General features: G+C 50.5%; 2 protein-coding genes across 3 annotated transcripts in view; both read right to left on the bottom strand.

Moving 5' to 3' along the window:
• Positions 1-4,265: 4,265 nt before the first annotated feature.
• ACCS (1-aminocyclopropane-1-carboxylate synthase homolog (inactive)) lies at positions 4,266-19,559 on the bottom strand. 2 transcript variants are annotated; one of them, XM_060606443.3, is made up of 16 exons: positions 19,188-19,559; positions 17,851-18,141; positions 16,979-17,038; positions 14,881-14,951; positions 13,602-13,671; positions 13,043-13,109; positions 10,958-11,055; positions 10,348-10,425; positions 9,543-9,643; positions 8,832-8,921; positions 7,080-7,125; positions 6,829-6,970; positions 5,198-5,340; positions 4,930-5,083; positions 4,701-4,794; positions 4,266-4,545 (listed from the first exon to the last, which is right to left on the bottom strand). In XM_060606443.3, exons 2-16 carry the CDS (start codon positions 18,139-18,141, stop codon positions 4,515-4,517), a joined length of 1,536 nt encoding a protein of 511 aa, XP_060462426.2. In that variant the 5' UTR covers positions 19,188-19,559; the 3' UTR covers positions 4,266-4,514. The 2 variants fall into 2 exon arrangements, with proteins under 2 accessions (XP_060462426.2, XP_078289511.2); XM_078433385.2 differs by lacking the exon at positions 19,188-19,559 and adding an exon at positions 18,926-19,046.
• Positions 19,560-24,737: 5,178 nt separating this feature from the next.
• ACCSL (1-aminocyclopropane-1-carboxylate synthase homolog (inactive) like) overlaps positions 24,738-27,233 on the bottom strand; it is a 54,203-nt gene continuing 51,707 nt past the window's right edge. Inside the window, exons 13-15 of the mRNA XM_060606440.2 lie at positions 26,377-26,519; positions 26,138-26,291; positions 24,738-25,112 (exon numbers count right to left, since the gene is read on the bottom strand). Of these exons, the coding sequence (XP_060462423.2) occupies positions 25,030-25,112; positions 26,138-26,291; positions 26,377-26,519 (380 nt within the window). The 3' untranslated portion in view covers positions 24,738-25,029. The remainder of the gene's footprint in view (positions 25,113-26,137; positions 26,292-26,376; positions 26,520-27,233) is intronic.

The raw sequence follows: 27,233 nt of genomic DNA on the forward strand, positions 1-27,233 counted from the left end.
TTTGAAGAATACGAGACACAAATAGAAAGAGACAGACACAAATAGAAAGAATTTACCATCAGTGGACCCTTCCTAACGGAATTTCTGAAAGATGTATTTCAGGAAAAGGAATGTTAGAACCAGAAGAAAGTACTGAGATGAAGGACGGACGGCAAACAATGAAACTGATAAACTCATGGGTAAATCAAAACAAATGCTGACTAAAGCAACAATAACAAACAGTAGCTGTATAAAACTATAAAAATAAAAATGACTGATTTGGAGATTAAAAACTAGATGTTTACCCCCGTGTTCACTGCAGCATTATTTACAGTAGCCAAGGTATGGAAACAACCTACTTTGTCCATCAATAGATGAGTGCATAAAGAAAAGGGGATATATACACGTACAATGGAATATTATTCAGCCATAATAATGAATGAAATCTTGCCACGTGTGATACCATGGATGGACCTCAAGGGTATCGTGCTAAGTAAGTCAGACAGAGAAAGACAAATACTGGGTGATCTCTCTTATTTGCAGAGTCTAAAAACAAAAACAAGGGGCGCCTAGGTAGCTCAGGCCGTTAAAGCATCTGACTCTTGATTTTGGCTCAGGTCATGATCTCACAGTTACCGAGTTCAAGCACTGCGTTGGGCTCTGTGCTGATAGTGTGGAGCTTGCTTGGGATTTTCTCTCTCTCCCTCTCTCTCTGACCCTCCCTCGCTCATGCTTATTCTCTCTCTCCGACCCTCCCTCGCTCATGCTTATTCTCTCTCTCTCTCAAAATAAATAAATAACCATTTTAAAAAATTTAAAGTAGAAGTTCTATTTTGCCTGGTCTTTGCCTAAACTGGGGTTGTCATGAGTCTCCAAAGCACAGTTTCTGGAGGAAGAAGGAACAAACAGACCACCTAGGCATTAACTAAAATACTAGTCAACAGTGTCACAGGAGATGAAAATAAAGGAGTAAGAGTTAAATGTAAAAGGGCATTTCCATGCTTAGGAGAAGGGTAAAGAAAATACTAAAAGTATGAATGTTGGGGCGCTTGGCTGGCTCAGTGGGTTAAGCATCTGACTCTTGATTTTGGCTCCGGTCATAATCTCAAGGTTCTTATGTTCCAGCCCCGCATCAGGCTCTGCACTGACAATGTGGACCCTGCTTGGGATTCTCTCTCTCTCTCCCCCTCTCTCTGCCCCTCCCCTGTGTGCATGCACTCTCTAAAATAAACTTTTAAAATAAATAAATGATGGAAGTATGAATGTGAATAATTTCAGAGTATCTGGCAAAGTGCTCGCTTGGATAACAAACCCCTACACATTTGAAGCCTGACAAATATCTTTCTTATTTACTTATTTTAATTTTTTTAACATGTATTTATTTTTGAGAGACAGAGACAAAGCATGAGCGGTGGAGGCAGAAAGATAGAAGGAGAGAGAATCTGAAGCAGGCTCCAGGCTCTGAGCTATCAACACAGAGCCTGATGTGGGGCTCGAACCCATAAACCGTGAGATCATAACCTGAGCCGAAGTCGGATGCTCAACTGACTAAGCCACCCAGGCACCCCTTATTTATTTTTAATGTTTGTTTGTTTCTAAAAGAGAGAGAGCAAGCAGGGAAGGGGCAGAGAGAGAGGAGGGGCCAGAGGATCTGAAGCAGGCTCCACACTGTCAGTGCAGAGCCCGACATGGGGCACGAATCCACAAACCAGGAGATCACGACCTGAGCTGGAGTCGAACACTCAACCGACTGAGCCACCCAGGCGCCCCACAAATATCTTTTTAAATAAATGAGTGAATAAATGACTGAAACAAAACAAAAAGGAGGCACCAGAAAACATACTCTCCTCTCTGTCTCTGGAAGCACTTGGTGAGGGGGTGACGTGTGGAGCTTCTGGGGCCATATTGAGACCGTGAGGAAGGAAGCCCGAATGGGAAACATCAATGTGTTAGGAGAGCAGGGTGGGCAGATGAACAGAACCTGGGCTCTGAGCACCACATTCCCCTGGAATACGGGTGACTGAGGTAAGGCCAGTTGGCCTCCTGGAAGAGGAGAGACATGAATGCCGAGGAAGAAAGGGTATCTATCCTTCAAACACCCTGTAGGATCTGCTACAAGGAGCACGGCGCTTGGAGCTGTCTGGAAGCCATCTTGCCACCACCTAAATGGAGCATGTCTGAAATGAGGCTACATAGAGGATACGGGAGCAAGCACGAAATCTGATGGCATCATTTGAACTCCTGGCTAGAGTCATGCCTGAAACATCTGCCCTTCCCCTTCCTAGTAAATTCAATAAACCCTCTACCCTTCTGTTTAAATATGAGCTGTGTTCACCATTTTTATAAACAAGTCTTAAGTAAGAGAATAACTTAGAAATTCTCATCGATTGAGAAAAGGGAAATATATTATTTCCCTATGAAAAACCTTTCGCCCTGTAACTGCCAACAGTAGAGGGTTCTCCCAAAGACTCACAGAAATCCAATCACTTGGTGCCCAAACCTGGGCCTGCATCTCAGGGTTGTGGGGGAAAATGGCTTGAGCTCAGAAAATACATGGTGGATGTTGTTCACCTATCATGTGCCCTCTGTCTTGCCCTTCCCTGAGAGAGAGGCTTGATGCAGTTAACTATTTTGGGAAGTAATCTTAAGGGAATAGTGAAATTGGAATGAGTCCAGGAGAAAAGAGAAAGCCCATCCAGGGGTGTGTTACAGAGCAGGCTACTGCCGTGGGCTCCCGGGGCTCACTCCCAGCAGGACTCTTGAAGAAGCCACGCAGAACGTCAGAACTGTCTACTGCAGGGAGGGATATTTATCCACTGGCTCCTGCCCCAGCCCCCATTGCTCAAGGATCATCCCAGAAGTGTGAACTCCCTCAGACCTCCCAGTGTACATGTGCCCCAAATGGCTGTGCCAGAAAGTGACATTTGGAGCAGCTGAGGTGCCCTTGGGCTAAGCGCACACACGGCTGGCTGGCTGCAGTAAAGAGCAAAGCAGAAAGGTGACTAGGGAGGACATGAGATGGGGGTAGAATATGCCGGACCCACACTTCACAAAGACATACACGTGGAGCACAGCCCATCAGCACAGCACAGGCCAGCTGGGATTGTAGGCCCCTCTTCTGCCTACTGAAACATTCAGGCCAATTCCCGGTTCAGTCCGCCTCTGCTGGGAAGCCAGCTTAGATTCCCTCTGAAGGAGGAGTCATTCTTCTGAGAATTCTAAACTGGAATGTATCACCTGGAACCTTCCCTGGGGGACCCTAAGCAATGGCAAGCATCACAACGGAGGCTTTTGAAGGGGATGCAAAGGGCTCTCCATGTGGCCATTCTCATTCTGATCCTCTGTAAACCTGAAGGCTTTCCAGTGACTCAGCAAATCCTAGTACCAATGTTTCCTTGAAGTGGGAATAGACAGGAGCAATACTTAGCCAAAGACACTGAAGAATAATTAAAGGGGGCGACAATGACAACACAAAGCTTGATTCTCAGGCCTGGAGAGAGTCAGAGCATCTTGCTGGAACCTGGTGTGACAGAGTAAAAACAGCACAGGACTTTCAACCAAACCAATCCGACTTTTTGAATCCCGGCTCTGATACTTTTTAGTTACGTGACGTTGGGAACATCATTCCATATCTTTGAGACTCCATTTCCTCATCTCTAAAATGGGGGATAATAACATCAGCTTGTTGTTAAAGTAAGAAATAACGCATAGAAACTGCCAGCACAGTATCTGGCACATGGAACATATTCAAGAAAAGACAGGGAGAAGAAATGAATAAGTGAAAGGCAGAAAGATAGAGGACAGCAAATCCTAAACTGAGCACCACGGTTTACAGAAATGAAACACTGATCGCACTGACATTCTCTTAAAACAGAAACAAGCAAAGAGACAGCTTTTCTTATCAGGAGCATAGACACCAGAGAAGGGTCCTCAGCACAAAGCTTTAAGATCAGTTCAGAAAGCTCATCTGGGCCCTGGACTAAAGCACCCCTGGAGATGGGGTGAGTGGTCCTTTGCATGCGTAGGGTGGAAAGCCTTGGTTCAAGGTCTAGCCCGTATCCCCCCCCAGTCATGGCTAGATCACTCAGGTTTGAGATCATCAGTGAGGGCACCTCCCTGCCAGGAAGGAGGAGGGAGAGAAGTTCTTCCTGATCACCAGCACAGGGTCCTCTTCACCACGGCCCAAGCAGAGGCCCGTCCCAGGTCCCAGGTGTACTGTGGGCCCACACATCCTCACGTGGGGAGAACAATCTGAACATACAGAATTAATTCCTTTCACCTAGCAGTTCGGGGATTATCACTCTTGTTTATTTCGGGGGGCATATTCTCTCTCATATGTGTTGCTCCTCTAACTTGTTTCCCTGGCAACAAAGAAGAAGGAAGAAAGAAGGTACGTGTTGTTTTGTTCTCACATCCTGGGAGGGGTGGGTCCTAAGGGTTGTGGTTAGCAGCAGTCGCGACTCCTCCATTCAGCAAATTACAGCCGAGGCTTCTAGTTTCTCCCAGTCTTGTTTAATAGAGGGGGTGGGGCTGAGTCAAAGCACCGCTGGAGGAGTCTCACCGCCACTGAGAGAGGCAAGCAATGGTTCTTCTTCAGGGCCAAGGCCAAGTCAGGTACCCTCCTGGCAAACGGCTCGCCCCCGCCAGTCTTCACAGCCCCAAATGGGTCAGATTGGTGGCGGCTGCCAGGTCCTGCGGTCACCAGGCAACGACCAGCTCACGTGCGCTGGTTCCCTGACTCCTGGCTCTGACAGGAAGCGGGGTCATCTGGCACCTGGGATTTGCCCTCCAGCACCTGCCGGACCCTCTGCATCCCTGGGAAGAAGGGACAGCTGCATTGGCACGGATAGCTGGGCGGCAGGATGCACGAGCTAAGGCTGCTGGAGCCACAGCGGGGACCGGGGGAGGGAAGGCAGACCGAAGGGTGTGTGAGGAGGTGAGATCGCTTACCCAGGCAAAGCCGGTGGGCCTTGTCCGAGAAGACCAAGCGGAACCAGCCAGGCTCTTTACACTGGAAGGCTTTGCCACAGGACAGCAGTACCTTGTTGTCCAAAAAGCGGCGCCAAAGCAGCATTTCCTCCTTAAAGGTGGCCTCGGGCAGGTACTGGGAGGGGGGGAGGGGCTCAGGATGCAAATGGGACAGCCCTGCCCCTCAGCTGCTGGAGGGAGGCCTAAACTCCCTCCCAGCCTGCAGCACCAGCCCCGCCACCTGCATTACCTTCCTCAGGTCAACCCAGATGAAGAAGCCTGCCCCACTGCTGAGGAAGGGGATCCCCAGGGCCCGGAGCTCTCCTGCGACATAGGTGTGGGCAGCCTTGAGCCGGGCATGGTTCTCAGGTAGGTACACCTGGTTGATCCAGTCTGGGTACAAAGAGAGGCCAAAACACAAAACTCTCATCAATCCTTCACTCTGTCCCAGGAGTATAAACACTGACAACAAAAAGGCCAGGACCCTTCCTCCAGCTGGATGATGGGGGCGATGGAAATATTCAGTATCAGTACAAAGCACCTGAAATCCAGATACCTGGCCTGACAGCTCCCTGTGCCGCAGACACAAAGTCCCTCAGGATGTGGATCCTACCGGAGGGGTGGCCCACTCACAGAGCAATGCTTCCGGCTCACAGAGGCTGAGGTTCAGGTCCCAGCCTGTCCGCTGACAACTTGTGGAGCCTTGAGCAACTTCACCCCCCCATCCTCACCTTTTTTTATTAACTTTCCGTGGTGTCCAGTTTGATGAGTTTTAACACATGTGCAGATTTGTGTAAACCCCCCCACCCCCCCACAAGCAGGACACCAACAGTTCCCTCGCCCCACAGAACACCCTCATGCCGTTTGTAGTCCCGCCTCCCCCATGGCCCCACAACCACTGGCCTGTTCTCCGTCACTCTACTTTTGCCTTTTCCAGAACGGCACATAAGTAGAATTACACATCACGTCATCTTTTGAGACTGGCCTCTTTCCCTCAGCACAATGCCTTTGAGCTCAACCTGTGTTGCCTTGGATTTTATGCCAGAGTCGTATTCCATTGTGCGGATGGGCCACAGTCTGTTCCCCTGTTCATGCCCACAAGGACGTTGCGGGGGGCGGGTTCCAGCGTGGGGTGATTGTGGACAAAGCAGCTATAAATATTCACGTAGTGGGTTTTGGGTGACCGTAAGGGTAAAGAGCTAGGGGAGGGATCGCTGGGCCGTTTGGTAAGCGTGTGTTTAACTTCGTAAGCAACGGCCAATTGCTTTGCAAAGTGGCCGCGCCTTCCTGCATTCCCAGGGTGGCCCGTGAGAGTTCCAGCTGCTGCACACCCTCGAGACACTTGATGGTGTCGCTATTTTTTTTTTAATTATAGCTGCTACAGCAGGTGTATGGTATCTGGTCCTCCTGTCCTCATCTACAAAATACCAGGGAAAATACAGGAATATCTGCTCCTGGATTCAGGGGAGGGACAAATGAGCTGGTGCACTGAGAACCTCTAGCAGGGCTCAATAAACGGTGGCAATTACAGACCACCTTTGCTGTCTACACTGAGATGCTCACAGAGAGAGACTTGCCTTAGAACCATTTTCCCTCCGTAGCTTCTACTTTTTCTAAGTGCTCACAGCTAATAGCAATGGGTTCACACTGACCAAGCGCCTCTTTACGCCAGGTGCTATCGCTAATTCACAAGTCACGCTAACTGAGGTTTGGGGAGGCGAAGGAAGGTGCCACACAGCCAGGGAGTGCCCGAGTCAGGTCACTGGGACTTCCAAATGCCACCCTGAATTCTCATGAGAGAAGCACCCATGATGCCTGGCCAGTCCCCGATGGACTACAACCTTCCCCCCAGTTCTCAAGTGACCGGGCCCAGGCAGTCACCACGGTCCCGGAGCAGCTGTGCCATCTGGTACTGGACTAAGCCACTGAGGCCGTGATAGCGGCAGAGGGAAGCCACCGCAGTGGCCACGTCCCGGTTCTCTGTGTACAGCGTGCCGAAGCGGAGCCCAGACATCCCGAAGTCCTGCAGGAGAAAGGCACCCGGTGGCCATCCCGCCACACAGGAAGCTGGTTCCACCCACCTCTCTGCCCTCTCACCTCCCCGACACCCCCGAGGCCATACAGGAACCTACCTTGCTGGTCGCCCACATTACATGGGTCCTCTGGGGGTCAGGCAACCTGCAGAGAGCACAGTGTGGGAACATGGGAACACAGATCCACCACAAAGGCTCATACACGTTCGGCTGAACAAATGAGATGGGTGGACGAATTTGGTTCCGGTTCTTCTGTGAAGCTCCGGTTTCATCTCTTGAATCAGCAATTCCTACACATCCTTTAGAGCAAGAGTCGGCAGACATAGCCTGCAGGCTAAACCCAGCCCACTGCCTGTTTCCGTAAATAAAGGTTTACTGGAACACAGCCATGCTTCTTCGTGTGCATACCGTCGATGATTGCATTTATGCTGCATGGCAGTTGAGGGAGAGACCGTATGGCCTATAAAGCCTTAAATATTTGCCATCTGATCCAAAAAACATTTGCCAATCCCTGATCTGGAGCATAGCTCGAGTTCTACTTCCTCAAACACACTTCTCTGACCACCTCCCCGTAGACGGGGCCAATGGAGGACCCTAAGTAGATCCCCTCACAGCTCCCCAGACTTCTCCTTCTTAGCACTTCGCACGGCCACAATCAAAGCACTGTGTATTTAGCTGCTAACGTTTTCCTGGCTAGAAATAGAAGTTCCACCCAAGAGGGGCCTATTCCTTTCCTGCTCACTGTTGTATCCCAGCGCCTGGCACAATGACTGGCACAGAGTAGATGGCAAGTCACTGTTTCTCTGTGTCTCACTTTCCTAACCCATAAACAAACAGAAGCGACAACTGTCTACCTGGCCTGAGGACTAGCCGAGAGAACCAATGGAAAGGACTTCACAGGGTCAACAGGTCTGAACAAGTATCAGGAACTGTTAGAATCTCTGAATGTCGGATTTGCAGACTTTACAGATGATCTGGTCTAAGAGTCTCCAAAGCTGTTTTAGCCACAAATGTTTGGCTTATACCAAATCCAATGAAAGAGCCCAAACAGCTGGAAGTGCTTGGCACGTGCCTGGGGCTGCAGAAGGATTTGCTGAGTGACCAACTGAGTGAGTGAATGCGTGCGTGAGTGAGTGAATGCGGGAGTGAGGGAGTAAGTGAATGAGTGAGTGAATGAGTGAGGAAGTGAACGAGTGAGTCAGTGAATGAGTGAGGGAGTGAGGGAACAAACAACTGAGGGAGGGAGTGAGTGAGGGAGTGAGGGAGGGAGTGAGTGGAGTGAGGGAGGGAGTAAGTGAATGAGGGAGTGAGTGAATGAGGGAGGGAGTGAGTGAATGAGGGAGGGAGTGAGTGAATGAGGGAGGGAGGGAGTGAGTGAATGAGGGAGGGAGGGAGTGAGTGAATGAGGGAGGGAGGGAGTGAGTGAATGAGGGAGGGAGTGAACGACTGAGTAAATGAATGAATGAAAGGGTAAATGAATGGGTAAGTGAGTGAGTGAATGGATAAAGCTAGAGCTACTCTGGAAAACAGCAAAGAAGGCCAGTTCCCACCCTCGCAGCACCACCCTCCCCCCCCCTCCCCCCCCCCCCCCCCCCCCCCCCCCCCCCGTCCCCAGGAATCCTATGGCCCGGCCCCTCCTTGGGGCTCTACAGAAACCCCACAGAACAATATGAAAACCCATGATGCAGCCTGGCTTCCCATGTTCTCCTTAGGAGATCTGAGGACGGTGGGATTAGCTGGATGTGAGAGGAAATGAACTTAGGCCACATCCTGAGGGCCGAGCCACAAAGGGCCAGGGCACCGTGGGGGACTGGGGGGCTGGCAGAGTCAGATTTGGTGGGGCAGCCTCACCCTTCCAGGCTTAGGACGCTGTGGTACCCCGCCGACTTCTCAAACACGGACAGCATGTAGACCTCATCCACCAGCACGTGCAGCTTGTGCCTGGAGGAGAGAGCTTGGTTTGCAGGCCAAATAGGTCCCCCGGGGTGGGGGAAGCAATGAATCAGAAATCCAAGGGGACCACAGTCTGGCCCAGGGTTACCAAACTTTCTTCCAGAGACACCCTTCTTATGCCTGTTTCTTCAAACAGGAAGCCGCACACACAAAGCAGACGGCAGTGGGGCTTTCGGAGCACTGTCTGGGAGAGGCGGAGAGGCCGTGGGCACCTCCACAAAGGACACGAATAAGTGCAAAACAGTTACGTACGGACAGACCCAGATTCAAGTCTGGCTCCACTCCTTGCTCAGCAAACGGGGGATAATGACAGTGTGATAATAGGGTGACTGGGAGGATTACAGGAGACACGGCACATGAAGCGCTTAGCAGGGTACCTGGCCCCTAGAGCCTATATGCTGAATGACAGCTGTTGTTATAACAAGAAAGAGAGAAAGAGAGAGAAGCGGCATCCCACAAATCCCTGCTTCCCCACCCCACTGGGGGGGAAGGACCAAAGCGGGTGGGAGCCCACAGCGGAGGGAACAGGGTAGAAGGGCCTGTACCAAAGCCTGTGTCAGTTTCCTGATCCGCCGGCACGTTTTATGGGGGGACTGCAAGGTGCCTCACCTCTTGGCAAATTCCAAGTAGTCCCGCAGCTCTCCTGGGGAGTAGATGTCACCCAGAGGGTTCTGGGGGTTGATGAGGATGAGGCCTTTGACCTTCACACCCTGAAACCATCAGTGGGGCAGGAAACCCTCAGCTCTTCCTGAAGGCCAGAGCCACACGGTCCCACTAGATGGGGCTGGTTGCTGGGCAGGCTCCCAGGGAAATGTGATGGGAATGTGTTCACCACCCAATGTGGAGTGAACAAGGGCAGAGAATTACATGTCTGTAGCATGGGGTCAACCAGGAAAGGAAACAAAGGCAGAGAACAAAGCCCAGAGGCAAATATGCCCAAAGGGTAAAGGTTGCCTTTGTCGGTAGAATAGTGTGGGTGGGGGTTTTCACTTTTAGAATTCCTACATGCACAGCGTTAATGACCTCGGACTAGAAAGGAACCACAGGAGTAGTACTTGTCTCTGCCTTTCTTCAGGAGGTCCCCTCAAGGCAAGAGGAGAATCATGTCCTCAAATCATCAGGGAGACTGCTCAACTACAGACAGCTAGGTTCCACACCTGACCACAAAATCAAAATAGGGTGGTAGAGGCGGGGGTGTTAATCAAGTTCCCTGGTTGACTCTTTGTACACAGAGGTCTCAGGGTCTTTCTCCAGTGAGAAGACCCTCTTTGGGCAGGCTCCTACTTGACCCCCCGACACCCCATCCCCATCAGGGAGTGCCAACCCACTCCCAGGATGAGATCAGCCACAGGAAGTCTGTTGTCCTGCTTAGACCCACCCACTCCCAGCCTTGGGTTTGATATGACCTCCAGACCTCAAAGTTAGCTCTTTGCAGGGCCATCTCCAGCTTCTCCACTGTGAGCTGGAAGGGGCGTGTGTCCAGCCCAGTGACCTAGACAAAGATGGAGAAAAGCCACCAGCCAAATTCAGGGATCCCCTAAACCTGAACTTCTGGGGCCTCTCCAACCCTTGTCATCTCTAGCCTCCCCAGTGCAGTTTCTGAAAAAAAAAAACACAGATAGGCTCACTCTCCTCATTGCCACCAACCCCCACCCCATCACATCAGGGACACTTCATCACTCTTAGTTGGGAAGAGGCCCGAGAGACACTCTGCTTGGGGTCCAAGAACTTTCATGTTGAGGTCTTCTCTGCCCCATCCTCACCCCACCATTTTGATGTAGTCTCCCTGGGACTGCCCTTGGCTTCTACACTGACCCCAGAGCTCTCAAAACCAGGACTTGGAGAACCCCTGGGGAACCCAGGTATGGACAGTCATGGGCAACAGAAGGCTCCACTTCCTTGCAGCCATAACCCCAAAGCCCTCGGCACGGACTTCTTCCCACGTCCACCCTCAAATTCACAGAGAGAAAAGTCTTCATCTATAGGAAGGCGTGGGTCCTGCCTGGGGTCCCAGGAGCTCCTACCTCACTGTCCAGATAGACACAGACCAGTCGGACGCCGCCATAGAGATAGACGTGCTGTGTGATGGCTCCATAGTAAGGGGCAGGGATCAGGAACGCCTCTGAGGGCAGGAGTGGGCCAGGGTCTGTCACTCTCTGGCCCGAACGCCCCAATCCCCCCAACCAAAGGCTCCACACCTCTCCCAGACTTCCACGTCCTCAGGGGAACAGTGGAGGCACACTGTGTCTCTCAACTCTCAAGCTCTAGTACTGGATCCACTGAGATCAGTCCCTTTGCTGATAATCAATAGCCAACATTTACTCAACGCTTACTACGTGCCGGGAACTGTGTTAAACATGCACTTGCGTGTTAGCTCATTTGGTCCTCACTATCGCTCTGTAATGTCAGTAACTTTACTGATGAGCAAACTGAACCTCAGAGGATCCCTCTAAAGCACTCAACGTGCTGGGTCACTCCAAGAAGACAGGGATCCACTGAGTAGAAGCTGCAGGGTGATCTGGGCTGGACAAATGGACACGCTTGAGAGCAGACAGAACTGCCCAGAGATAGAGTGGGTTCGGGAGGAGTGGATATTCCCCCTCTGGGCACATTGGAACCAAAGGCTGAGACGGCATGCTGGGGAGGGGGCATCATCCAGAAGACCCCAGCTGTGGATGGGGGCGGGGGGTGGTTGGTGATGACCGCCAAGGTCTATCGTAATGCAGAGCAAAGGCATTCCTCTAGTTCTGGGGAGGACACATGGTCAGGCCGCCTTCCCCTCCCCCCGCCTGCCCCACTCGCAGCTCTGGGAGGGACAGCCTTCATCCTACATGTTCCCTACCCCAGCCGCAGGGAGTGGACAGGAGGTAAACAAGGCACCCAAGCGAGCCCCTCCACTGGCCGGCCAGAAGCCCATCACGTGCTCTCTCTCATGACTTTGCTCTAGGAAGCACAGACGCTCATCAGATGAGAATGAGCACCTGGACAGAAAGGTCACGTGCAGTGGGAGCTGGGGCAGCTACACTGGGCCATGCGGGAGCTGAGAAAGGTCCGGAGAGAGGCTCACATATAAAAAGGGGAGGAAGAGGAACTATATACCCCAATGAGAGATGGACAGTGTGACACCAATCCTGTTCTTGACTGTTCTAGAATGGGTAGGAAATTGCCTATTATATCCTTGCAATGAATCTTCTTTTTGTGGTTCGAGTCCTGGTTACGAGCTCTGTGTGTGTATGAATTTGACAGGTTACTTAACCCCCTGTGCCTTCATGTCCTCATCTGTGAAATGGGGCTGACACAGAACCTGCCTCTGAGGGATGTACTGAGGATTAAATGACAGACTAGGTGTAAAGCCTTAGGCCAGTGCCTGCAACACGGTATTCGGTCAGTAATAGTTACCAGTATAATCACTACTAGTTAAGCTACGGTGAGTAGGTCTGGTCTCTCTGTTCTGGCGACAATAACCCCTGACCATGACCCGTTCTCAATCTGACTTTGGCTCCTGTTTCAGACACTGCTGGTGGCCTACTCAACAGCCACTCCAACTTTCTTGTGAAGAGAGCATCAGATTTCCCAGATATGGCCAGCAATAAGTCCGAGGAAGGTGGGAGGGAAGGAAAGATGGCCTTTCCCCAGCCCCTGAGGATAAACCATGTTTGGTTTAAGCCAACCGTGGTTCTTAATCCCGTTTTTCAGGGACTGCTTCAGGAATGGGTTTGAGAGTCAGTTCTGGCCAGTAAGACATAAGGGGAGCCCTGCTGGGACTCTTTTGGGAAAGTCCTGCACCCTCCCAATAAGAAAGACACAGGCAAGGTACCACCTCATCCCTTCCTTCCTGCCTTAGGACACACTGTCATGTAAGGAGGCCATAGCATCACACGACAGGAGAAACCAAGGTCATGGCAGAGAGAAGCCCAGAACCCTGGCATCAGTTGACCTCCCCTGAAACTGCCAACATCGGGTATCTTGTCAAAGTGCTAATTCGCCCCCTGCGGTCTAGCAGTCTACTATGGCCCAAAGCATTCCCGTGCAGCCTGCAAAGACAGGCGGCTGTGGACACGGCAGGCGGAGGGCAGCCCCCAGTGTTGAGCAGCCCACAGTTTACTTACCCCCCACCTCACACAGCACTGTGGCCAGAGCAGAGAAGAGAGAGGCACAGCCGTTCAGAACCACCACCTGAGGGTGACACATCCACACAAAAAAGATGAATAACCTGTGCAAGTGGAAGCAAGGACCTATGGCTGTATCCAGGCTGGCACAGAGGGACGGCCAGGCCCCACCTCGGGGCCCTCCGGGGCTCTGTCACAGCACGGTCACCAGAGGCAGCCACGGGCCCCTCCTAACAGCCGGGCGCATTTGTGTGGCTTATTCTTTGGTCGATGCTCTAGATCAACAGAGCAAGGAAGAGGGAGCTGGTCGCTTAGAGGGTCTTGCCCAAAGGTGTCGAGGCAACAAGGAACCACAGAACCAAGTGGAGCAGAAATTACATCCCAGTTATATCCTAAATATCTAGGGTGAGGAGGAAAGGGAGAGGGGGTATTCCTAATTCCACCTGGAAACAAGTCAAAACTGAGTGAAAGGCAGATCCCAGCCCTACCTTACCCCTGGCCAGTCAAAAACTGGGGGAGGTGGGCAGAAGAGCAGAAGGCAGAGGAGGGGGCTACTCACATTCTCTGGTTTCAGGGGTGCAGGGCTCTTGCAGTAGAAAGAGAGGAATCTGGCCACTTCCTCCCGGAGGCTAAAGTTTGGACAGAGAGATGGACACTTGTCAGAGGGTCCCCAACCCACAGTCCATCCCAAAGGTCCCCTGGTGAATCTTCAGATAGCTGCCATTATCCTTCTCCACTTTCTCACGAGGGCAGTGAGGCCGGTGCTGTCTCCACATCTCGGGGCCCCCCACCCCACCACCACCCACAGGCGTAAAAACCTGCCTTCTCTGTAGTTCTAGGACCCCCGACCCACCTGATCAACTGGACTGGGTAGGATCCAGGGGTAGGGGAGGGGAGGAATATCAAAAGTAATACTCTATCTGCATGTAAATCTAGCAGATAATAATGTTGTAACAATAACTGTCATCATAGTTACTGTTGCTAACAGTTATTGAGCATTTACATGACGCAGGAGTTACTTGGGGGAATTTTACTCATTTAATCTTCATGACAACTCTATGATGTTGTTATTATTATTATTACTATTATTATTATTATTATTATTATTATTATTATACCCATTTTACAGACAAAGAAACGGAGGCTTGAAGGAAATCAGTCACTTGCTGGTAAGCGGCAGACTCCACACTCATGCCAGTGGCCTGTCTCCAGGACCCACAATCCTAATTACTAGAAGAACGTGCACTTTGGAATCCAGTCCTGCTTGGCCGCTAAGTCCTTAGAACAGCAGGTGGCCCCTAGCAAGTGCTCAACGAGGACAAACTCCAATTAGTATTAGGTACCACCTCCCATCTTTCCTGGAGGAAAATGCCCTAGCCAGCCCCGCCCCTTCGCCCCCAGCGCTAGTTCTGGTTCCTCTAAGACTACCGAGAAAGCAGGGACAAAGACTCCATGCCTGAAGGCCCTCCCCGCGCCTCAGACCCAGGGAAGCCAAGCTGGGAGCTCCTGAGCTGGGTTGGGACTGGCAGAGGTACGAGTTCCCTGCAGACGCTCCAGGAGACCCCGTGATCGCCAGGTCCCCAGGACCGGCCCTCAGCCTGAGGCAGGCCCCCTCCACCTGCCCCACTCACCTTTGGGCAGGCTAATTGTTGTGGGGGGGCTACCCTGGGCATTGTACGAGGCTTGGCAGCATCTCTTGTCTCTACCCGATAAATGCCAGTGACAGCCCCCCCCCCCCCCCCAGTTATGACCACTAAAAATGTCTCCAGATGTCCTTTGTCCCCTGGGGAGCAAAACCAGCCCAGACTGAGAACCACTGGCTCGTGGCAACTACTCACAACAGATGTCCCCTCCAGTCAGGGTACTGCAGCAGAGATGGCTCCACCCACAGCATGTCGCTCTGACTCAGCTGGGGACAGAGGGAAGAGCGGGACTGAGGGCCACGCATCCTCATGGTGACCGCCAGCACTGGACCCGCATCCACCCAGCACTAGGGCCGTTAAAGCCTGGGCTCGGTCGGCTCATCAGAGAAACTGTGACACAGCACAGGCACAGCATTCTCCTGCCCATTCTGCAGATGAGGAAACTGAGGCTCAAAAAAGTGAGTTGACTCAGCCAAGGTCACAGAGCTAGCAAGTGGCAGAGCTGAGACAAAACCCAGAACGTCTGCCTTCTAATCCAGTGCTCTTTATGCAACACTGCCATCTAAAAAACCCAGAGGGGTGGATTTGTGGAGGCCGTGATAGGAGATCGCGCTACTCAGCTTCTCCCTGGGGTGACAGAAGGGGTCCCAGAATCGGGTGCCATCACTTCGGTGTTGGCTCCAACTTCTGGACGGACTCGGCCTGCAGGTTCTGCTCAACATTACACTCCGGAAAGTGTGGCTGTGTCTAGACCATCCCCACCATGACCAGGTGCGGGGTTAGGAACTCCCAGGGCATCACATACACAATGTCAAGGAAAGGTAGGGGTCTTGGGGGGAGGACCCGAAGAAAAAGGGTAATCAGCCCCTTGTATATAACTCCAGCCTCTTCCCTCTCCCTGATCCCATAGAGCTGGCTGTCCAGTATGGAGTCCGCCAGCCACAGCTGCCTACAGAGCACGCGGAATGTGGCTGGCCTCAGTGGAGACACGCTGGATTTTGAAGGCTTGATATGAAAACGGTATGCAATGGGGCGCCTGGGTGGCTCAGTCGGTTAAGCGTCCGACTTCGGCTCAGGTCATGATCGCGCGGTCCGTGAGTTCGAGCCCCACGTCGGGCTCTGTGCTGACCGCTCAGAGCCTGGAGCCTGTTTTGGATTCTGTGTCTCCCTCTCTCTCTGACGCTCCCCCCGTTCATGCTCTGTCTCTATCTCAAAAATAAATAAACGTTAAAAAAAAAAATTTTTTTTAAAAAAACAGTATGCAAAATATTCTCATTTTTTTCTATTGATTACATGTTGAAATGGTCCTGTTTTTGCATATAATGGGCTAAATATGTTATTAAGATGAATCTACCAGTTGCTTTTTACTTATGTAATAGAAAAGTTTCAATTATATATGTGGCTCACATTTTATTTGTTTTGGGCAGTGCAGCGGGGACCTGGAGTCAGAGAGAATGCGCCTTTTGAACCCATTCCCTACTTTCCTCTTCCCTTAGGTGTTGGATTTGTCACCTCTGGAAAGAAGTTCTTTTGGGTTAGACGTCACTCTCTCTACAATCCCCAACTCTGACTCCGTGGCCTTGGGAGACACATTTCCCAGGTATTTCCAGCGGTTTGCTAGAGAGGGCTCATACCAGCTCAAGAAATCTGCTTAATTACGTTTCCAGGAATTTTACAAGCTGTGTTAAAAAAAAAAAAAAGTCATTAAAAAAAATTAAATTATATAAATGTATAAATAAGTAAAGTGCATTAAAAAACCAAGGTAATAACTCAAACATCACCGTTTCTGGTTATGTTACTACATTTTTACGTGTGCCCTCGAGGTTACTTCCATCTATGTGCCTAGACAGTGGGGACACTACCTCATGGGTGCCTCTAACACCGCTTTTCCCAAGTTGTCTGCAGGGATGTCACATCTGTACCTTGAAACCAGCCACGGTGGGAGTATTTACACTATGGGAATTGGCAAAAGCCACAAATCAGAGTCCTCCTTACCCCAGAGCCAGGTGTTAAATACTGACCTCACCTTGCTGAGTGCTCCCCACTCAGAGTAGGGACCCAGCCAGCAGGAGGCACCAAGTATGGGGAGGAGGTCTTCAAGAAGCAGGGTCCGAACAGGGAAGTGACTTGCCCAAGATCACAGAGAAAGTTGCCCCCGAGGCAGATGTGGAACCCGGGTCTCCTGACCTCAGGTGAGCAGCAGGCTCTTGTCAGGGAGGCATTCGGGGGAAGTCCAAGAGAGGACAGTTCCCTGGGAACTGGTGATACCACCCAGAGGAGCACCGGGACTTACCCGCCTGGACAGCAGGTCAAAGCAGAGTTTGTTCTCGCTGGTGCCCATGTTAATGATGCCCTGGAGACAGAGATACGGAGGCAGGGTCAACAGAGCCGAGGGGTCCCAAAAGAAGGCCCGAGGAGCCCACGGAGGCAGCAAAGCAAAGCCAAACACCGTTCCTTGCCCTTGTTCGAGCCCTACCTTCACTCAGCTCCCTGGTCCCGTCTTCCCATTTCTAAAGCTCCATTCAAATGCCATCTCCTCCAGGAAGCCCCCCGCCCAGAACCCCATCTAGAAAGGATCTTCTGTTGGGGGAAGGATCCACTTCCAGACTCGTTCACGCGGTTGTTGGCAGGCCTCAGTCCCTCGCCACACGGGATTCCCCACAGCACTGCCTCGTGAAAGGGCAGCTGGCTTCCCCCAGGGCAGGTGGTCCGAGGGAGAGGACGAGACACCGTGAGTACCCAAGAGGGAAGCCACAGACTTTATGACCGATTCTTGCAGGATGTGACACCCCCGTATTCTGTTCATTAGAAGCCTTGAGTGTGTTAGTTCAAGAATACACAACCCCTAAGCGAGACGGCTGCAGCCTGACCTCTAGTCGTGTCCCAGCTCTCAAGGTGCATGGTCGATGGGCTGTGGTCAGAATCCACAGGGGAGCTCTCCATGATTCTTGAATTCCTCCCTCACAAATCAGGGTCCCCTCAATCATTAACGGGCCGTTTTCTGATCCAGACAACGAACCGGGGACTCTCTGAGCTACAGCAGAAGCCTTCTTGGAGGTCAGAGGACTGTAACTCCAACCTGACAAGAGCAAGCTGGGCGCCTGCCTAGTGGTCAAGGTAGGGTATCCCACCTTGGGTTCCAGTGGGAACAGGGATTTCACTCACACTGGGGTTCTTATCCTCATCGTACTCGTCCATGTGGTAGGTCCGGTAGCCCTCCTCAGCTGAGTCCCAGAACCATTTAATGATGCTTCCTCTAGAGGACAGGTGGGAGCTGTCAGAGGACGCTGTGGCGGTAGGATCACCCCCTCCACAGAACTCTGGCAGCTTCCAGTCTGGCTTTCTAGAGCATTCTCTTTCCAGACCATCCCCATGGTTACTGTCCAGGTCCTGTGTGGAGGCTGGGCCTGGACAGGTGGTAGGTGCCTTGGATTCCTTCTGAGGCAGAGTGAACATCTGCAAAAAAGACAAAAGCATTTGAAAGCACTGAGCGTGCCTGTTCGAGGGCTTTTCGTAGCAGGGGAAATGAACTGGGAGTCGAGATCCTTCCCATTCTCCATCTGCCCCTTCCTTTACATTTATGCATTCCCTGCTTCCTGTGTCCCTTACTGGTTGTAACCATGTGGGCAAAGCCTTCAACAAGTAAATTCTGCTAAGGATCTATTCAGTGTCAGGGGTTGTACTTGACAACAGCTTATGGGAGCTCATTCTGCAGCCTAAGGGTCACCAACGTTCTTTTTCTATCCTTGCTGACCTCGATTTCCAAAAATCAGGTTAAAATTTTCTGACTTAAAGCAGAAGGAGCCTGGGGGCACCTGAGTGGCTCAGTCTGTTAAGTGTCCGACTCCTTGATTTGGCTCGGGTCATGATCTCAGGGTTGGTGGGTTCCGTGCTGACAGTGTGGAGCCTGCTTGGGATTCTCTGTCTCCCTCTCTCTCTGCCCCCTCCCCCGCCCCCAAGTAAATAATAAACTTAAACAACAACAACAAAAAGGCAGAAAGAGTGGGGAGTCCCAGGGGTCTTGTGGTGGTTGAAGTCAGCTGGGGTAAAGGACAGATTATTTGGTGGTCTGGAGCGGACGATGGGTGGGGACTAAAGGAAGGACGCCTGGGGGTCTCCCCGGGCAGAGCTCCAGGGGCCGGTCTTCACACCAGAGGGAGGGAAGCGCAGGTGCCAGGGAGGGCAGTCACCTCCTGCCAGCGGGTGTGAGCTCCTCCACTTTGTAAGGCAGTTTCCTCACCTGCCGAGCAGGGCAGCATTGAGGCTAGAAGTATAAAGCGCTTAGAACAAAGCCTGGCTCATGGCCGCAGTTCAGTGAAGTGTTATTACAGCTCCTCGCGCGCAGTCCCCCGGTCCTGAAGCAAGCCCGCACGCCAAGTGACGGGTGACGGCCAGCGGCCCTGAACCCCAGGGTTAAACACGGTTAACCCCGCGGTGAAACACTGCTCCACGCAGCCCCTCCCCTCCCCTCCCCAAGTGGCCGGGCTCTCCCGGGCGCTCACCTCGCTCCCCCCGACAGCGCAGGCCGGCGGACGGGCGGCGCGGGCGGACGCCGAGCGGGAGCGCAGGGCCGCGGCTCCGGCCGTCGCGCCACCGGGCCTCCGCGTTGCGCCAGGGGCGGACCCCGCGGTGGGACGGCCGAGGTCTGGGCGGGCGGCGGAGCCTCGCGAGACGAGACGGGGGAGCTTCCGGGACGAGGACGCTTGAGCCGCCCCGGGGCTGCGAGACGGGGGCGTGGACGCCTGCGGACGATCCCCGAGCCCGCGTGGAGGGCTGCCCTGCAAGGCGGGACCGCAGCCCCGGAGCCGCGCTGGGGAGGCGGGCGCTCCGCCGTGAGCCCCGGGGCCTCTTCCTCCGCCCGGACCCGCCCTCCGGCGCCGGGCTTCCGTGTAGCGGGCGCACCGGGACCCCCCCCCCCCCCCGCCCCTCCCGGTGCCGACCCCCGCCGGGGCGCGGCGGAAGCAGAGACGCCCCTCCCTCTGCCTTCCGGCCTCAGTTTCCCGATTTTGAAGCAGTTAGAGTCACGGAGGTTACTTGGCAAATGTCTGCCTGTTTGCACCCATGGAACAGCCTTTCCAGGTTAAGGTGAGGCCATCAAAACATCCTTCCCTGTGAGAGTTTTGTTTGTTTTACCGGCGTTTCATGGAATATTTGTTGAACTCCGCCGTGGACCCTAGACCTTCCGGTGCTTGGGCAGTGAGTGAAGCTACCTAGGCCTCAGCCTGCGCAGAGCCTTGAGTAGGAAAAATCTTTCTCATGAAACCGGCAGGCTAACTCAACACAAGTATGGCTGGAAAGACTGAGCTGTCTTCTGCCCACTCCACTTCTGGTCTTCTCTTTGGCCTTGCCACTACCCTTGTGACCTTAAGCGGTTCTCCTGACTTTGTTGGTCCTCTGTGTTATGTTCTGTAAAACAAGCCAGTTCTCCCCATTTAAGTCATATTCTATTTAATTCTGATAAGTACTCTTACTGAATGCCTGTTTTGTGCCAGATCTCTGCAAAGTACTGGAGTACAGTGATGAGCAAAACTAACAGTGGGCCTGCGTGGTTGATTGGGAAGGCAGACATACAAATATGACGACTATTAAGAACGAGGTTACCCAGTGTCATGGAAGCATGCAGCAGGGAGATTCACTGCCAACCCCAGCACATGCACTGGCCCCACATAGGAAGCCCTACACACGCATAAAATTGCTATGAACACTTAGGAAGTGATGGCTGAGTTCTGAAGGATAAGTCCTACCTAGATAGTGAGAGGGTGCAATGGTGGAAGCAGATGGAAGTGTTTGATAGGGCCTTGAAGGTCAGGGTCGAGGTGGAACATTAATAAACGGGAAGAAATCTAACATGGCTGGAGCTTGCAGGGTTTGGGTGAAAGGTTGGAGATAGAGGCAGGGCTGGGGTCATGAGTCCTTGTAAACCAACCATGATAAGAACTGTGAACTTCTCACTGAGAGCATTGCTCTATACCAAACAATTTGTTTTAAATCAAAAGCTATCACCAAGAAGCCAAAAAAAGGTAATAAAAAATAATCCTAAATAATGCTTGATTAATCTGAAAGAAGACAGGCAGGAAGGAAAAAATGAACAAAGAGCATATGGCACAATAGAAAACAGCAAGATAGCTGACTGAAATCCAACCATATCAATAATCACATTAAAATGTTATCACTAAGGGCCAATTAAAAGATCATCAGACTGGACAAAGCAGCAAGGTTCAAGCATATGGTAATTGCAAGAGACACGTTAAATAAAAAGACAAAAGGTTAAAAGTAAAATCGGAAAAAGATGGCAATTATCCAAAAACCAGAAAACAAATGTTGGCAAGGAGAAATTGGAACGCTTGCGCACTTTGGGTGGGAGTGTAAAATGGTATAGCCACTGTGGACAATATGGAGATTCCTCAAAAAATTAAAAATAGAAGTAAATTTGGCCCAGTAATTCCACTTCTGGGTATGTTTTCAACGTTTTTTGTTTTTTGTTTTTTTTTTTTAATTTATTTTTGGACAGAGAGAGACAGAGCATGAACGGGGGAGGGGCAGAGAGAGAGGGAGACACAGAATCGGAAACAGGCTCCAGGCTCCGAGCCATCAGCCCAGAGCCTGACGCGGGGCTCGAACTCACGGACCGCGAGATCGTGACCTGGCTGAAGTCGGACGCTTAACCGACTGCGCCACCCAGGCGCCCCTCTGGGTATGTTTTCAAAAGAATTGAAAGCAGATTCTTGAAGAGATATTTGTACGCCCGTGTTTGCAGCAGCATTATTCACAATAGCCAAAATGTGGAAATTTTCCTTTCAGAAAAATAAGGAACACTTCCAAAAACATTTAAGAGGTCAGTATTACTCTGATACCAAAACCAACAATGCAATACTAAAAAGAAAATTATAGCACAATATTCCTCACGAAAATAGATGCAAAATTCTTAATACTGAACCAAATCCAACAATATATAAATTGAGGATGCATTATGACTGTGTGGGCCTTATTGCAGGAATAGGACCTTGGCTTAATATTTAAAACAAATTTTTTTAAATTTTTTTCTTTAATGTTTTTATTTATTTTTGAGACAGAGACAGAGTATGAGCAGGGGAGGAGCAGAGAGAGAGGGAGACACAGAATCCAAAGCAGGCTCCAGGCTCTGAGCTGTCAGCACAGAGCCTGACGCGGGGCTCAAACCCACAGACCGTGAGATCATGACCTGAGCTGAAGTCGGACGCTTAACCGACTGAGCCACCCAGGCAGCCCCCCAAAATTTTTTTAATGTTTATTTATTTTTGAGAAAGAGAGAGAGACAGAGCATGGGCAGGGGAGGGGCAGAGAGAGAGAGAGGGAGACACAGAATCCAAAGCAGGCTCCAGGCTCTGAGCCGTCAGCACAGAGCCTGACATGGGCTCGAACTCACAAACCACAAGATCATGACCTGAGCCAAAGTCGGACACTTAACCGACTGAGCCACCCAGGCACCCCATCATTTAAAAAATTTAATGTAGTTTGCCACATTAATAATTAAAAGAATTGTATCTTCTCTAGAGGTATAAAACATGACAAAGATTGAACCCTCATTCATGGAAAAACTCTCAGCAAACTAAGAATCAAAGGAACTCTTATCTGGGAAAGGGCAGTATAAAAATACTTACAGTGACTTTGTACTTAAGACTAAGAGTGGGGCGCCTGGGCGGCTCAGTCAGTTGGGTGTCCGACTTCGGCTCAGGTCATGATCTCCCAGTTCGTGAGTTTGAGCCCTGTGTTGGGCTCTGTGCTGATGGCTCAGAGCCTGGAGCCAGCTTCATATTCTGTCTGTCTGTCTGTCTGTCTCTCGCTCTCAAAAATGGATGAACGTTAAAAAAAGAAAGTAAAAAGAGAGAGAGAGTGACGTAGGTCCTCCTAAGATTGAGAACAAGAATGTCCTCCTTCACTACCTTTAGTTAACATTGCACTGGAGGTTCCAGGCAATGCAATTAGAACAGAAAAATTAGAAATATTGGAAAAGAAGAAGGAAAATCATCTTTATTCACAGTCAACATGATTGTATACACTGAAAATTCAAAGAAATCCCTCACCCGACGCTGCTAGGGCTAATAAATGAATTTAGCAATGTCACAAGAGGATTCTTTCTGGGTCTCTCATGTTTCTGCCTGTCTTATAAAAAGGAGCACTGACTGTCTTTGTTCTAGGCTATCTTCAAGGAGATACACACACACACACACACACACACACACGTGTAGAGTGAACAGCCCTGAATGATAGCAATAGTATTTGCCTCTGGAGCAAAGGGTGGGTTTATTACTCAATATAATAGGGATAATGTCTCCCTTGGGGCCAAAATTCAGGCAGGCTTACTGCTAACCATAAAAGAATCATGTTCCTTAAGCTTGGGTTTCCTCTTCTGCAATATACCACACTGCACGTGCAAGCATCAGTTGATACTCTTCAATTTGCCCTATAGGAATCAGGACTTGGGAGCCAAAACCAGCTACTCTGATTCCTGCTACTTCTTTGAGCAATAAGCTGTCCTTTATCTCTGACCCTGGATTCTCATGCCTTCTGCCAGCATCCATAACACCTGTTCATTTATAAGTAGGGTAAAACTTCAGAGCCTTCAAAGCTCCTGATACAAGATACAAACATCTGTTGTTTCGTACTAGCAACGATTAGAAAATGAAGTTAACGATACATTTAACAGAACATGAAAAGCATAGGATAGTGATAAACTTAAAACGTGTGTAAAACAAAATGCATACACTGAAAGCCACAAAGACCTTGCTGAGAGAAATTAAAGACCTAAATAAATGGAAGGAGACTCCATGCTCATAGATAGGGAGATATTAAATTCTCTCCCTTTAATCATTCAAATCTTGAGTGGAAATGAAGACAGAAATAGTCTACCCCTTCCACGGAAGTCACCACCCCTTTTGCCCCAGCACAGTGTGCTGATGAGACTCGCTATTAGGTCCCTTACAGAGATCCCGAGAGCACTTGTGGTTCTGATCTTCATCTTCTCTCTGGTCCTGTGAGCTCCCTCATTCATACAGTGAACTCCCCCTTGTCAGTTACCTTATTAGTCAATTTCTCTTAAAAAAAAAAAAAAGTTTCCGGGGTTAAAAAAAATAAACTGAAGAATCAGGATTTGTTGGCATGCTACTTTTTGATGATTAGAAAAAAAAAAAAGAAGAAGAAGAAAGATTGTCATTGAAGAACAAGAATCACCAACTCTGGACGTAAGAGAGAGAGGATGATCACAAACCCAAATGACTGACCAAAGCTATCAATTGGTTTTAAAAGCTCTTCTGTCCTCTACAAAATGTGGTAGCCCCTGCTGTGCCGGTTTCACAGCATCAATCCCCCAACTAGAGTGCAGATATCCAAGAGCTTTACAGAGCAACTCCCAGGTGATGTGATTCCAACAGCTGAAAACACTCGATATGAAACTGGGAGATCCCAGGCTCATCGCCAGAGATTCATTTTAAAAGCTTCTTGAGGGGCGCCTGGGTGGCTCAGTCGGTTAAAGCGTCCGACTTTGGCTCAGGTCATGATCTCGCGGTCCATGAGTTCGAGCCCCGCGTCGGGCTCTGTGCTGACAGCTCAGAGCCTGGAGCCTGTTTCAGATTCTGTGTCTCCCTCTCTCTGACCCTCCCCTGTTCATGCTCTGTCTCTCCCTGTCTCAAAAATAAATAAAAAACGTTAAAAATAAAATAAAATAAAAGCTTCTTGAATGGGGCGCAAATGGAAAAAACTCCTATTTGGAAGAAGGGACATCTGGTATTATACCCCCACCCTGCACTTACCCACTCAGCTGTAAGGGGGGCCTGATCTCATGGGATGCAGTGTCTCATAGGATCCTGACAGCTAGAACGTGCTCTGTCAATTAGAGATCGCTTTTTCTCCTCCTTTCTGACCTTCCCCATGCAGTATTCTTCACATATAACCTGCCTTAGAATTTAAAAAGGACCAAAAAAAAAAAAAAAAAAAAAAAAAAAGCCCCCGAAGATGATACAAAAGAATGTAAAGAAATAAAATAGGCCTAGAGTTTAAGAGAAGATTAAATTTATTAGATACTAAATACAAAAGTAAAACCATCAAAATAGGGACCCCGAAAGCTCCCACCCCAAACTCTATAAAAGCATTACACATAGGCACACAATGGCTAGCAAAGACTAAAAGGTGCAACGCTTCCAAAACGACAGATGCTCAGCTTGAGAAAATTGATGATTGGGTCAGATGAGCCCATTCCTGGAAGAGCCCCTTGTTGGCTCCGTCACAGCATCAGGCCAAAACCCTCAGCCTTCTGGACCAGACGCTGATGTCAGGGATGCCCTGAGCATGTGACTGGCGGCAGCCCACTTACTCTCTCTGTGCATTCTCCAGTTGCTTCACGATCAGATCCTGCTTCCGCTCCGAGAGCACCTGATAGAACCGGTGCATGGCTAGAGGGTCCAAATGGGGACAGAGAAATGAAGATTTAGTGGGTTTGCGGGTGGGTTCCAGACATCCCTAGATCATGGCAGACCACCACAGAGCCCCTCGTTCAGGGATGCTGAAGTTCAATCCTCCCTTCTTTGGGACAGATTTCCCAGTCTACCTGCCGCCTCCCCAGGGTCTCTTGCTAAGCTTCGTTATCACGGCATCTGCCTGCCAGACACCTTCATATCTCCGATCCTGTAACCTGGCTTATAGCTTTGTCCTCATCAGGGTTTCTATCTGCCTCTAGTGTCCTTTGGCTCAGTCCATGCTCTAAAAATGTTTCTGTAACATAAACGTTCTCTCGTTAACAGTCCTATTCCCAGCAGGTAGAAGAGTGTCTGGTATGTGGAGAGATGCAATAAAAAAGTTGGTGAAATAAAGGTCATGTTCTCTATAACCTTCAGAGGAGAATCTGAAACACCACAGTATAATGTACACGGACCTCCATGGTCCTCCGTCTGTCTCACCTACCAAACCACGGCTGCACAAGGGCAGTGCACCGCTTCTGATTAGCTGATAGTCCCAATGCCCTGCTCAATGCATGCACAGAACAGATACCCAAAGGGCGCAGTGTCCTTCAAGTGCCTATCTGTTCCTGTTTGCAAAGGAGCTTGGGAAATAGGAGATAGGAAAGTGGGGTGCACCTGGGTGTCTCAGATGGTTAAGCATCCAACTCTTGGTTTTGGCTCAGGTCATGATCTCAAGGTTTCATGAGTTCGAGCCCCAAGTCAGGCTCTGCTGTGCTGACAGTGCAGAGCCTGCTTGGGATTCTCGCTCTTTCCCTCTCTGCCTCTCCCCCACTCGTGCTGTCTCTCTCAAAATAGACTTAAAAAAAAAAAAAAAACGGAAAATGGAACAGATGGTATAGGAGGGCTAGCGCTATCGGCTGCTAAAGGCCGAAAAACAGGAAGATTCAGGAATCGGGCGACAGAGGAGTTGGTGAGGCATCTTTGAAGGATGCCAGGATTTGGAGGTCAGGACCATTCACCTTGTTTTAGCAGGAGGGGCTTATCCGCAAAGGTGATACGGAACCAGCCGGGCTCCTTGCACATGTAGGTCCTGCCACGGGACAATATCAGCTTGTTGTCCAGGAAGCGGCGATGCAGGAGCAGCTCTTCCTCAAAGGTGCACGGATCCAGGTACTAGGGCAGGCAGAAGGACAGAGCTGAGCCCAGGACCCATCCGGTAGGTCTGCCCAACGGCACTGGGCCTCATCCCAGAGCTCACCATTTTCAAGTTCATCCAGATGTAGAGGCCAGAGCCACGGTTGAGAAAAGGGATCCCTAATGCCTCCAACTTCTTGGTCATGTATCCGTGAGCTATCTGCAGCCGGGAGCGGTAGGTGGGCAGGTATACTTTGTCAATCCACTCTGGATGGGTGGGGAAAGACCGCTGTCACAGGGCTTGTGGCAGAGATCTGCCAGAGGGATCCTTACCCAAGGCTCCCTACCTGGGCTTTGTGCCAGCTGTTCCTATTCAAGACTGACTCTGTATTATATCTGATGACCTTTATCCCCAACACACCCACCACTTACCTAGAGCCGGGGTAGAGATATCAGGCTTCTCAATAGTCTGGTAGGGATGTTCTATTTGGATTTACACCCCTGATACAAAGAGTCAGGGTACCCCCTAAGTGAGGTTGATGCTCCTATTGTCAACTGGGCAAGTAGCAGATAATCAGAGCCCTCCTTACCTCCTGCCTCAGAGCCTCACGCAGCAGACTTTGAGAAACCTAGATATGCTTGGGGAGCTTTTAAAAGTCCTGATGCCCAGGTTATAGCTCTAGATCATCTAAATCAGAATCTTGGGGGATAACACCCATATATCAGCATTTAAGCTCCCCAGACAGTTCCCATGTGTCGAAGGCTGAGAACTAGTGTTCGAGGGGCTAGGAACCTGGTTTCTGCCAAATATCAAAAGGGCCTGGCACCATCCACCAGAGATATCTGCTTGGATTTCTCCTATCTACCCCTTTCCCCCTGCCAAAGCTGAAAGACAGTGTCCCTAAACCAGATTATTGAATTACATTCATTTGTAACATTATATACCAGCTTTTAATTTAAATCCTCCAGCCTGGCATCTGC

This window comes from Panthera onca, chromosome D1 (genome assembly GCF_046562875.1).
Source record: "Panthera onca isolate mPanOnc1 chromosome D1, mPanOnc1 haplotype 2, whole genome shotgun sequence".
In the NCBI taxonomy this organism is placed as follows: domain Eukaryota; kingdom Metazoa; phylum Chordata; class Mammalia; order Carnivora; family Felidae; genus Panthera; species Panthera onca.

Bases quoted from the DNA above. Each gene is read 5' to 3' on its own strand.
- ACCS (XM_060606443.3), bottom strand. From the start codon at position 18,141: ATGTTCACTCTGCCTCAGAAGGAATCCAAGGCACCTACCACCTGTCCA. The intron at 13,672-14,880 runs GTGAGTAGTTGC...TCCAAACTTTAG, and splicing joins GACTGGAGGGGACATCTGTT to CCTCCGGGAGGAAGTGGCCA. The intron at 9,644-10,347 runs GTCTGGAGGTCA...TGATGGTTTCAG, and splicing joins TGCAAAGAGCTAACTTTGAG to GGTGTGAAGGTCAAAGGCCT.